Source organism: Tauraco erythrolophus, chromosome 9 (genome assembly GCF_009769465.1).
Source record: "Tauraco erythrolophus isolate bTauEry1 chromosome 9, bTauEry1.pri, whole genome shotgun sequence".
NCBI lineage: Eukaryota > Metazoa > Chordata > Aves > Musophagiformes > Musophagidae > Tauraco > Tauraco erythrolophus.
In genome coordinates this window covers 9,910,581-9,923,426 of record NC_141473.1, presented here as the reverse complement: position 1 = coordinate 9,923,426, position 12,846 = coordinate 9,910,581, and the positions used below count along the sequence as shown (strand labels likewise).

The 12,846-nt window shown below is 36.5% G+C and overlaps 1 protein-coding gene across 2 annotated transcripts in view; it reads left to right on the top strand.

Moving 5' to 3' along the window:
* Positions 1-7,286, top strand: part of NHLRC2 (NHL repeat containing 2) — a 33,039-nt gene extending 25,753 nt beyond the window's left edge. For both annotated transcript variants that reach the window (XM_086616390.1, XM_086616391.1), the window contains 2 exons: positions 937-1,159; positions 3,981-7,286. In XM_086616390.1, the coding sequence (XP_086472516.1) occupies positions 937-1,159; positions 3,981-4,237 (480 nt within the window). In that variant the 3' untranslated portion in view covers positions 4,238-7,286. The remainder of the gene's footprint in view (positions 1-936; positions 1,160-3,980) is intronic.
* Positions 7,287-12,846: the final 5,560 nt, after the last annotated feature.

Sequence of the window (12,846 nt, the reverse complement as noted above, 5' to 3'; positions counted from 1 at the left end):
CACAGTTGTTGAAAGCCTTAGTCTTTGGAAAGGCAAATTCTGCCATCACAACAGAAAGTGATGATCCTCTAGGAAAGAACAATACAGAAACACGAGTTATTAAAAAATACAGCCCAGTTTTTCATTATGAAGAGTATTTCATGAACACTTGCTAACTGGGGTAAGAGATGATTTTGGGAGGTCAGTGACTTAAAGCGAGATTCATAGCAGGCTTCCAAGTTGTCAAATCAAAACCACTGTCATAATTGAGCACTGCTGTATTTGCTTATAAACATGAAGGCAAAACAAATTTGTGCTGCTGTCCATCTTACAATGGCACTATGTCTTTATGTTTCATATGTATATACATATATATATGCCATAATGTTCCACCTGTCTTCTTGTATGTTTCTTGCATTTAATAGTACACAATCTTAATGTGTGTTTAAATTTTCCTATCATATAACATGTTGATGGCTTTTCTGGGAAATTATCCTTTACTTTACTGTGCAATCTGCATGGTTAAAATCTTTTTTATTTTTATTTTTAATTTTATTACCAAAGCATGCGGCTTGCCACCAGATTGGAAGAAAATGCATATGAATTTTATTTAAAGTAAAATATAATGCAATTGTTAAAATGTTAAATTAAAAGATACTCTTAAGTAGTGGATACTCTAAAGTAGTTGCAGATTTTATGATTTTAACAGCAAATATTATTTTTATTTGGATTAATCAGTTTTACCTTTTTCATTTACAAAAATAATTTTGTCTTTCCCCTTTTTCTTTGTCACTGTAGTATTGTTGGACTCCGTCAGAAAGTTTTAGTCCAATAGCCATATTATCATGTGTTAGTTTTCCTAGGTTATGTCAGCTTTGAAACTGCGATTGTATTGTGAAAGCCTATTTGCTTTCAGTACAAATAAAAATAAATATTTTGTTTGGTTTCTACTGATAGTTGCCTATCCTGAATCCAGAAGCATGTGATGTTCCAGATAACGTGCCTGTGCAAATGGATAAAATAAACCTGCCAAAACTGCCTAAATCTGCACCAAATGTTCAACTTCCTTCACTTACTGTAGCTCCTGGCCAGATGGTTCAGTTTTTATTAAAGTTGACTCTTCCTCCAGATTCAAAACTGAATGAAGAAGCACCCAATACCTGGTTTATCACAGCAGAAGGTAAAGTGCTTGCATCGTTTTATCAGTTGGACAGGAGTAGGTAAGAGACAGGGTGGGTTATATCATGACGTGACGTGCCAGCAATACAAGGGATTTCAGTCTGGTGAATCAAAATGTCCCTGTGTTCCCATTTGACTTTGTGATGCAATACATGTTATTTAGAGTTGATACATTTAACGGTTGTAGTCAGAAGATTAAAAAAACCCACACTTGATAGGCTGCTTTTTGCTTGAATTAATACATACTGCATTATTTTTTTTTTTTTTACTTTCTCAGAACAAGCTGCCAGTAAGGGCTTGCAAAAGTACTGATCCCAGAACAGTCAAGCTTTTTGCTCCTTAGATGCTTGCCCTCTCCACTCTGTCTCTATGAACAGCTTATCCCAGCCCTAACATCTGTTTCTGGGAGAAAGCTCACCAAGAAGCTGAAGCATATTCCTGAAAGAGATTTGGGTTTTTTTGCTTTTGTCTCTTCCAAGAAGTATTTGATGTACTTTTATACCTAACTACTTTGAACCTACTTTGTTATAATTCATGTTTTATATTTCTGCTTGAACGTTTCTATAATAAGGCACACTTTCTTATGTAAGAAGTAAATTATGGTATATCAAGGCAGCAGAAATGGTTGACACTTCTTGCAAGTTCTTTTGCTGACTTCCTGTGTGACCATTGTCAACTCTTTCAGTCACTGTGTAGCTTGGTTACTGTGAAATGGGAATATTATTATTATATTGGAATAATGGAAATACTATTTAATGTTACGGCACTTTCCTGAGCCTAAATTAATCTCTCTCAACATTTAAGTGTTCTGAAAGAGCACGTGAAACATGCACATGATGTGTGACTGCAGTGGTTTAATTCTAGCCACCGTTGGCATCCTTACGCTGGAGATTACTGTGCCCATAACATAACTGGTAGAATAGACTGTGTGAGTGTTCCCTAAAATTCTCTTCAGTACAAAACCAGCAAGGTTGTCTGAAATGCCTTTTTGCACAGGCTGATCATTAGTGGGTGTTCAGAAACAGTCCTTTCCAATGGTCTCGCTCTACTCAAAAGGGAGAATCTGTCGGTGCCCTTGGAAGTGCTGTGTGAAAACCAATATACAAATTAACCCATAATTTTTCACATTCTTTGTCGATTGAGACAGTTTTGCCTGGTTATTGGGTTACTCGGGTGTGACTCATTTGCTTTAATACCTTTACACTCTCAGAGAGAATTTTTTATCTCACTTGAGTGTCAATACTTCTCAACAGTATCCTAGAGTAGGTGCTGTGTGCCTGAGTAAAACTGCTACTATAAACTAGTGTTCTTGCAGGTGGAGGGAGGACACGTAGCATTCGGACTCTGAGAGACATTTCTGACTTTATCAATACATTTTCTGTTAAACTCTTGGCACCCTAAAGTAGTTGTTGCACAGTACAGGGTGTTACCTCTTGGAGGAAGTGAACAAGATGCCCACTAAGCTGGTATAGAGAAAGGAAAGCTTTTTAATGAGTTGCTAAACAGTTTTTTAGAAAAGAGCCTAGAATGTCATTTTGTTTAGTTTCCGTGTCAAGTTTTTGATGTTGAAATTGCATCGTTTGCGCCTTCAACAGATTTTTTGAAAGCAATAAAGAGAACATTTTTATTTCAGCTATGTTCACTTAGTTGTTGCACTGCATTGGAAAACTTTTATTTTTAGAAATGCTGCTAGATTTTAAAATTCTACTAATTTTTAGTAATTGTTCTCTGGCTGAATTTACATGCCATATTGGATTTTACAATGTTAAATAGTTGATAATAGTTATCCCTGCTTGCAGATGCAGTTAAACTGATCTGAAAGTAAACATGTCCTCATCTTCTGACTTGTCTTTTGTTGGCCAGCTTTCAAAGTGTCCGTGTGGTAGCTTAATTAAATTGATTGCTTTTGAAAACAATCAACAAATACTGTGCAGACACTGCAATTTGTTTATATGCCTCATGATTTAAAGTAGTTTCTCATCCCAGTTTGTGCTTTTGGAGTAAAAATAGACTATTTCCAGGAGAATCGGCACACTTTCTGGCCTACAGAATCTCCAAATAGTGTTGAAGTAAAGATATATGTGATAGTAAAATTGGAGAATGCAAGCAACCTGAGCTCAAAAAGTCATTTCAAGCTCATAAATTCTAGAGCCAACTTTTAAGTATTTTCTGAAAAATGCCAAAAAGAGCACTTCATCCGTCTCACTTACAGTAGAATGCAGAGTACAATGCAATGAACTAGGTACATTTATTATGCAGTTCATTTTTCACTTCACATACTTTAAAATATTTAAATAAATGTGAAACTCAAGTTCTGTTGTAACAGTCAGCCTGAGTGTTGCTGAATTGCAGCAACACACGTAAAACCAACACTTCTCTTTGGGAATGCCATAATTTAACCAGTTTTACGCATTTATGGCAGATACCTTACCTGGAGTATTAGACCTCTGATACAAATGTCTAGCAGCCCATTAAATTAAAGGGTTTTGCTTGCATATCTCAGAATAAATTTTACACTTTGAAGAGCATGTAGGACAAATTGCAGATCCATTGCATTTAAATAAGATGTACTGTATGTATGACTGTAGTTCTGAAGCAAAGCTATGGATCTCTTCACCTTTAAATGACCGTGACAGAAGCAGCTGTAAATTACTTTTCAGATTTTTTTTTTTCCACAACTGGAAAAATCAGGAAGGAAATTTCCCCTAATGTTGCATGTGGAAAGAAAGTCCATGTTGTCCTGTAGGCAAAATTAATGTTTTCTGTAGGTTTCAGACATGGTGTTAAATATCCTAATGATAAAACTTGTTCTTCCTTTACAGATAATACCTGGTTGCTTCAAGGACAGCATCTATCTGGAGAAATCAAGGATGTTTCCTGTGAAACTATTATTCCTTTTCAGTTACCCAAGAGCTGTCTGTCATCTGTAGCTATCCTGGCTGTCAAAGTGTGCCTCTACTATTGCAGCAAGGGTAGCAGTGCCTGTATGATGAAAGGAATCTCATTCAGTCAGCCTTTACAGATAGCTAGTACAAACCAAGGCAGCTTGATTCAGGTCAAACTGATACATGTGTTTTAACCAACTAACCCAAAGCCAGCTCGTTTCATGCTTTATTTTACTATCCACCGATTCTGTAGGAGAAAATATGAATTGACAACTTTTCTTTGTTTTTCATTTTCCTGAAGCTTATGACAAAGCTACGAAATAATGTACTTGGTAAAATGAAGTAGCTTTCCCTGCAGCTTAATGTGAAAATTTATCATCACAACCTCATTTCTTTTCATTACAGTAGCAGCAATAATATTGTAATACTCTGGACTCTGTTGCCAATTGTGAATATATTGGACGTATGCCATTCTAAGCAATGAGCAACAATTTTTAGAGTCCTTTTGAAAGAGCTGGTGTTACTTTGTGGTGTTACTGTAAGTTCTTTGCACTGCACATACTGTAGAATAGAGAGATCGTTTGGACTAATAGTTACAAATTCCTTTTGTGCCCTTATTCAGTTTTAATAGAGTGTCAAAATGAATAGTTTCTTTCTCCTGGCTGTAAAAAAAGCATCTTGCTTATTTTCCTGTAATGGCATTTATGGCACATGTATTTTGAAAATACATCTTAAACTAGTTGCAGCTCTAATTTTATGCAAACTGAGTGTTTTGGTTAACTAGATATGACCGCCTTATATGAAGAGCATAGTTTCATGGAAAAATTTCTGTGAAGGGAAATGTTCAAGTTCCTGCAGAAGAATTTCATGCTGATTTCTAACAAAGAACGTGCCTCTCTCTGATGTGTGTATGCACATAAAGAAAAAACCACAAAACCATGCTGGAGTTTTTCCGATACATACTGATTTACATTGTATAGTAAGTAGTAGATAAGGGTTGAATATCTAAATTGCAAAAATTAAATGTTAACCATTTCAAGCAGGGTGAATCACTTTCCTACTTTTACAACTTCTCTGTAAAGACTTGTCTGAAGACTTCTGTCTTGCAAATACATAATATTAAGAAGAATATTATACTCTTGATGTCTGATTCATAGTCTTTTGAAGGGACTGCTAGTTCTCTGATTGGTGATAGTGGCCACTGAACCAGAACTGTGTATTTAATAATGGGTTATTTGCATTCATGTTTAAAGGTTCTGAGCTTTTGTTTAAAAACTGGTAACCTAATCTTTGAGTAAAGTCCTTTAAAACTGTATTACCTGCCTTTGGTGGCTAAGTGTTTTCCAAGTAAAATTCCTTCAATTTGCCATAGTAAGTAGCAGGAATTCAGGAGGGGGTGCAAGTTTTTTACTTGAACTAAAAGAGTTTCCACAGTGCTTAAGTGGTGATTGGGTTAGGCTGTGTGCTCTGGTCATGAGAATCAGTTCTGCGAAGATGATTTTTGTTTAAGTTTGAAGATAGTATTTTCACATATATTATGAAGTACAGTAGTGAAAGAATTTTTAGTCTTTTCTAAAACAATCACCACTGTTCATGACACCTGTTAGTAAATCCCCAGTATGATTCGTTGTTGCTGTTTCTTACTTAGAGGCTGACTGAAACGTTGGTCATGAACCCGAGAGGCTTTTGTTTTAAGGGAACCGTATGGGCTGGTGTGGTTTTTCCTTCCATTGAAATGCCAGTCTATCTGCGAGTTCTCTGTAGTACCAGAAATGGTTATTATCTCACCTGTCAGCAAGGCAAGGGCTGAACTATTATTTTTCTTGTGTTTGTTTTTTTAAGCAACTTCTCTAATTCAGTGTTTCAGCTCCTTTGGAGCCTCTCAATTCTCACATGCCATTTTGAAGAAGGAAAAAGCTTTGCTACTTTGTTCGTAGATTGCAAATGCTGTTGAAAGGATGAAGGTGAAGAAACTGATTTGGGCATTTATCATTTTTACACTTCAGTACAACTCACTCTTTCAGAATTTTTTTGTTTGTTTGACTTTGGATAGTAGCCAGGAAACCTTAGATCAGGTTCCAGCTAGCCGGCAGATTTTCTGTTGCTTACTGAAAAAAACAAGCGTTAGTTTCAGAAGTTCAGAATAATGAGCCAAACTGTTACAGTTATCTTGAACTTATCATTCAGCAGATGGATTTTTTTTTCTCTCATTTTCAACTAGAATGACATTGTATTTATATCTTTCAATGGGATGAGATAATCAAATTCTGCCTGTATTCCAGTATTGGGAAAAAAAAAAAGTCAACAAATCTGTCTTCTTATTAACACTTTTTAATTAATGTATTGCTGTAGGGGAAAGCCTGTGTATTCCTAACTTTATTTTCTAGAGTGTAATGTTTAAATATAGTATTATAGATATAGTTTCTATCTAAATGTACATATATAAATCTGTGTTTAAGCATCATATCCTTTTTGTTTTCAAGTTTCAGCTTTTAATTACTGTGTGTAGACACACTGAGAACCACTGTAAGCTTATTGGGAAAGGATGATAGTAGGTAGTAGGAAAATTAACGTAAGCTTCAAACTGAAGTCTGTAAAGGACTATAAAGGATCTATAAATATTTAGTTGTAGCCAAATTTCAAGCTGTTGTATTTGAAGGAAAACAGTTTCAGCTTTATTAGTCGACAACGGGAATATATCTGTTTGAACCATTTTTTTCTTTATTTTTTTCTTCTAAGTCCACATCTTGCAGCAGATAACTGAATTGTATATAAACAAGGGGAGCAGGGAGTGGTATCCTATATCCATGTTACTATTACCCGTTCTACAAAGCCTCAGAGCGTTCCATGCTACTGCACTGTAAGGGCTTTATGCTAAAGGAGGGGCAGAAGATGTGATACCATCTAAAAGACATGCAACCCACTATTTACAAAGAAAACCTGTATATCCCACAATGCTTTCCCCTGAAGCCAGTAATTCCTAAACCCTTTAGGCAATAATTCCTTTAGTTTGCAAGAGAGAGGTGCTTTTCATGACTCATCTTAGTAGGTTTCGCACAGGGACACTGCTCTAATCGTCCTCCTTCATCATCTTAGGAGCAGCTGAATCTCAGTGCGCTCCAGTTCTCGCTGCTGAGGTTACTGGGTTTCTTGTGCTCCTCGCTCACTCAGTCTGTGTGTTCGCTGTGATTGGCCTTTAATCATGTAGCCTAATGCTATGTTTCGTTTGTCCAAGGAACAGCATTCCCAGGGTCACTCCTGTCTCACTTATGGTATACAGACGTTTGAATGTTCTACAATTAGAAAAACGTGTTTTAAAAGCTCATGGTGTTTAGGGATACTATTTCCATTGGTTCCTCCAGTGTTTACAAGATGCTTTTCCCGTAAAGCAACAAGTGCCATAAATGTCACCAGACAGGCAAACAGAATAACATGTACAAGCTACAGAAATTTATTTCAATTAAGTACCAGAAAGAGTCTTCAAAATATGATTCGAAAAATAAAAAATGTTACTACTGTGTCTCAGTGCTGAAAAATCAGATAACTGATGACTGCTATCTCTTTGTATGGTAATTTAGTTTATTAGTATTTCCTGAGACAAAAATTCTGAGCAAGCTAGTATGGCTCAGCATTCCCAGATTTGTATCTTACAGTAAAAGTAGGTAATTCAGGGTTTTCCAAAACATGCCTTTCTACTGACTTTAATAGGTTTGCATCAGACCTTAATAAATTAATAAATTACTGTAGCTCATCTCTAAAGAATATTGATCATGGTTGTACTGTATAATGGAAACAAGTTTAGCGGCATTTGCAGTTTAGTTCTAGTGTTTGCTTTCCTGGAACAGCTTTTGGTTTTGAATGAATGTATTAGTAGTTCCATAAGATGTTTTTAGAAATTTTATTTAATTACAGTACAATACTCTTCATTAGACTAGGAAAAGGATAATGTGGTTTCAAAGGTGGAGAGTAATGTATTTTAATGTTGTTTGAATTCAGTAGTAACTTTCTGTAGTTTGTTCCTGTCGAAGGAAGAGGAGGGATGCTGACTGTGTAAACTTATTGATGGGCACGTACTTTATGCATACGTTTGTAGTCAATTCCTTTTGTGTTAGATTCTCACATGTCATCTTGGGCTTTTCTACTGGATGCACTTCTTCATAGTTCATGTTTTGCCTCTCATGTCGTCCACTTCCAGAGCATTATGTTTATATAATGCTGTGGTAATGTCGTGATACAAAACAAGTACAGACCAGATGAGTAATACATAAGAAAGTCGTTTTGTAGCATCATGTAAATGCCTTATCTGCTTAGCCTGAGAAAATATGGAGCTCCTGGAGCGGGTCCAAAGAAGGGCGACTAAACTGGTGAAGGGTCTGGAAAATAAAACTTATGAGGAGTGGCTGAGGGAGTTGGGGCTGTTTAGCCTGGAGAAGAGGAGGCTGAGGAGAGACCTGATTACAGCCTACAAATACTTGACAAATACTTGAGAAGGGATGGTGGGGAAGTGGGGGAAGGGCCCTTTACATTAGTGATGGGTGATAGGACAAGAGGAAATAGGTATAAGCTTAGTCAGGGGAGGTTCAGGTTGGATGTTAGAAAGAATTTCTTCTCTGAAAGGGTTGTCAGCCACTGGAATAGGCTGCCCAGGGAGGTGATTGAGTCCCCATCCCTGGATGTGTTTAAGAAAAGGGTGGATGAACTGCTTAGGGACATGGTTTAATGGGAGATTAGGGAGGGTTGGACTGGATGATCTCTAAGATCTTTTCCAACCTAGAAATTCTATGAAATTCTAAATTCTATGAAAAGGTCCATATGGCTTCCAGGACATTGTATATATTCTTAATGCACTTTTTTTTTATTCCAGTGAGCAAGTCTTGTAGCTCAAACCATGGGTAAAGCTATTTTTTGTGAGAACGTCAAGAAAAACGTATTTGTTGTCACTTGCTCAGGGAAGGGGGATGATCAAAATGAAGTGACTTTCCTTCCTGTGCAGGGGCTTGTGCTTCTGTTTCTTCGATTATCAACTATTTATTTTAGCAACAAGAGTTATATTATTGACCACAAATTCTCTTGAATTTTTGATTCCTAACAAGGTTTTCTACATACATGGAAGCTTCAAATGTCTGACTTTGTAGAGTTATGAGTGATATATCTAGTTGAAAATGGCTTATAGTTTAGCAGACAATAGCAGAGATTTATGTACATTCTTATGATCTGTAGTTTTTAAAAATCACTGTTATTCATTAAGACTTAACCTCAGAGGCACATTGCAGCTGAACTGCCATAGAAATGTGTTCATAAACTCTGTATGGCAACTCAAAAGTAAGTTTTTTTGCTTGTATAATATGAGAGAGATGCTGTGACACATTGTGTGTGTTTGTCCTCCAGGCTGCAGTTGTGCCACCTGAGGAGAACTTACCATGCACAGCAGCTTCTCAACCACCCACAGTAACACTCCACTCAAATCTGCCAGCTCAGTTGCTCATATAATCAATAAAAATTACTGATTAATGTTAGCATACATTAGTATTTAGAATTAATCATTATAGTTTTCATTGAAATCGGTTTGTCAGGGATTAGAGGAGCTTCTCTGTCCCAAGCAGGGAAAGTATGAAAGTACTGACCGTTAGTTGGAAAAAGTTGAAAATGTGAGACCTGGTTATTTTTTAATTAAACCACCACATCTGTCTTTGTATTCTATAACAGATCATTAATTTACAAATGGTATTTCTAACATTTTTACCTTCCATTATGTTCATGTAACCGAATTTGACTGTTTTCCATAAGAAACAGCTGTTCTTACATTTTTTTAGTTTTTGTACTGTCGTGTAAAATCACTTATCTCCTTAAGGATTGGGATGCATTCTTGTTAAGGGCTCAGCACACCTATGACGGAGTTTCCAAGTTTATCTTAGTTTCTTTGTCATAATATTATGGGGGATTTGGGTTATGTTTTGGGGTCTGTCTTTTCCTCCTGTAGTTTCCCCAAGAATGAAATGCAGCCAATATATCCAAGTAGGATAATTCCCTCCACCAGCTCTTTGCCCCTCTCCTGCTTTGGGGATGGAGACGTAAATAGGGCTGTCCTATATAAAGATAACGTTACCTGGCAGCTCACTCCAAAAGGGTGCGAATGAGGTGAGGGTTTCAGGAGCAGTTACACCAAGACAGTGATTCTCAAAATGGATAGCCCTAGTGCATACTGGCTTTCTGGGATTACCTGCTTCCAAGGTCTGCTTCTGTTTACAGCCTATAAAAACTTGCTCCACCAAAAAAAGGCAAGAATTTTGCCTTTATTATTCCTGCAAAAGTCTTCAATCAATAGATTTATTAGTACTCTTAAGATAACCTGGTAGTAATTACTGGATTCTAGGACCTATGTGGACCCTCCCCCATGGTTCTAGGTAGCATTAGAATAACATTATGTCCCCAGGTAAGCTTCATCAAGCTTTACGCTGACGTAGCTACTGTCAAAATTTTTACCTTTACCTCTGGCCCTGTTCACTGAGGTCCTGAAGTTGTTTCTAGATCTCTCAGAGCATCCCATCAAACTTGAGTAGTCTGTGCAGGGATTTTGATGGCGCTTAGTTTCAGGAAACTTCAATACTATAAATTAAATACTTTGGCTGTTAGGTGATTTGAAAGATACTCCAGTTTGCCATTTTGTTACAGATTGTGCTTAGTTATTTTCAGAGGGTAACACATTTTTGTCACAGCTGAAAGAGTAGAAACCTTGGATATAAGTTAAGGAGTGTTTATGCAGCTATAAATATTTACTGCTTAGTATACCTCTCTTAGTTTGTTGCTTTCAAGCATACCAGAGAACTGTTTGTCCAATTGCAGGCCCTAGGGCTAAGCAAAAGAATTGCAGGTATTTTTCAAGTCTTGCCTAGTTCCTTTGAAGTATCAACAATTTTGAGCTAAAGAAATCCCACTTGTAAAATCTGTTCATAAGTCTACCTTAATTTAATGCTCTGTACTCAACATGCCTCAGAAGAGCAATATTCCACACTGTGTATTTCCCCTTTCAACTAAGCATTTAGAAGCTCAACCCATCTGTCCATCATCAGACTTCATAGAAAGCAAGATAATGATTCCCAATTTTATTTTACAGTAATGTATTTTTAAAATAAGATCTTGTTTTTCGAACTTTTGATTAAATACTTGGTTTTGAACTATACATTCACGGAATCTGTCCCGAGAGTTGCCTATATCAGATAACTGCCTTCCAGATTTTAAAAGTTCAGAATTGATAGTGGAGGAGCACAATTGCTGTTTTCTATATGGAATATTTAACTTCAAAACTATCCAGTTTCTCTTTTAAAGGAGAATTAGGACAATTAAAACTTTCTCTTCTGTCAATTGGTACCCTAATGCACCATTCATCATCGTATCATTAAAACCTGTGATAGATCTGTGTGATTTTATAAATAAATTATAAAGGAAAATAATGTAGTTTTAAAACTGCTACTGGGTGAAATCCAAATACTCCAGTGATAGTGGCAAATATCTTTACGGCCAGTAGTTCAGCCCAGACAGAAATTCTGCATTTTCATTATATCATGATGGCTGAAGGAAAAAATCAGTGCCTTGCATAAAATTACTTGAAAGCATATCTTTACAGAAATGCTGGAGTATTGATTGAAATAAGGTATTTGATCTTAATGATTTGCAAGTTTCAAGGTTTTTTAATTCTGTACTAATTCTGAAACTGTGAAGTTTTCCTTCTTCATGTTTTTGAATTAAGTTGAAATTAAGGTGCTTTTTTTTAACACCTTAATAAATGTCTCCATATGGTTTAAGGGGAAAGACAGGGATTTTTTTTTTTCTTCCTTGAGAACTTCAATGTTGCGTTATGGATTTTGGAATATTTTTGTCAGCTCTTTGAGATACTAAACCTCTGTTTTTTCATTACATGTGATGCAAAGCCTTTCAAATATCTGAACATTTAAAAGATGTGGTTTATATTTGTTGCTACAAAATATGCAAAGAATTAAAACTGAAGACACTGCTGATCTAGATTGTGTGAATTCTTTACATACAGCATTGCCTAGTAGCATTCTTAACAATATTAATGGATTATGATCCTTTTTAAATAAAAGGTAAATGTCCTATAATATTATGAGAACAAATACACTGTAGAAGAAATGTCAGCTTTGGATCTCAATTCAACAAATAAACAGTGATTAAAGAATGTACTCTTTCTCCTGTGAAACCTCTTTCTCCTTGTAAAGCTTTTTCATGGAAAAATAAACATTAAAAATTTTATCTTTTCTTTCAAGTCTGGGTTTGTCTGTCAATCTTTACATCAGCGTAGATGTGGAGGTTATGAAATCCGTCTGCCGTAAGGGGTAACAGCTCGATTAGAATCCTTTAATTAACAAGTACTATTCATTTGGCAGTCCCTTTCCCAGAGGGCTCTGCAGCTGTGGGTGTCAGCCGGCCATCCCGTGACCGGAGGGTTGGTGGAACAGCATGCAGTCCTGAGGACTCCCCAGCTTCAAGGCTACCCAGTGGTCTGGAAACAGGAGATCTGGTTTTATTCTGTTTTTGCGCATAAGAGAGATGAGAAATGGTGCACTGCATGAGTCATAGACTGTTTTGTAGCCTTCAGTTTGTTGCAGAGATCCCAGAGCAAGCTTAGCTCCTGGAACAGATCTCGCTGCATTGAGCTCCGCTTCGAAGCACTGTTTGTTAGCCATGTTGTGTGGCTAAACTGTGCCACAGTTTGCAGTATATGGGTGCCTGTTTAGTTTTAATAGTTATAGTTGAGCTGTGTTTTAACAGCAGCTTCTAAAAAAAT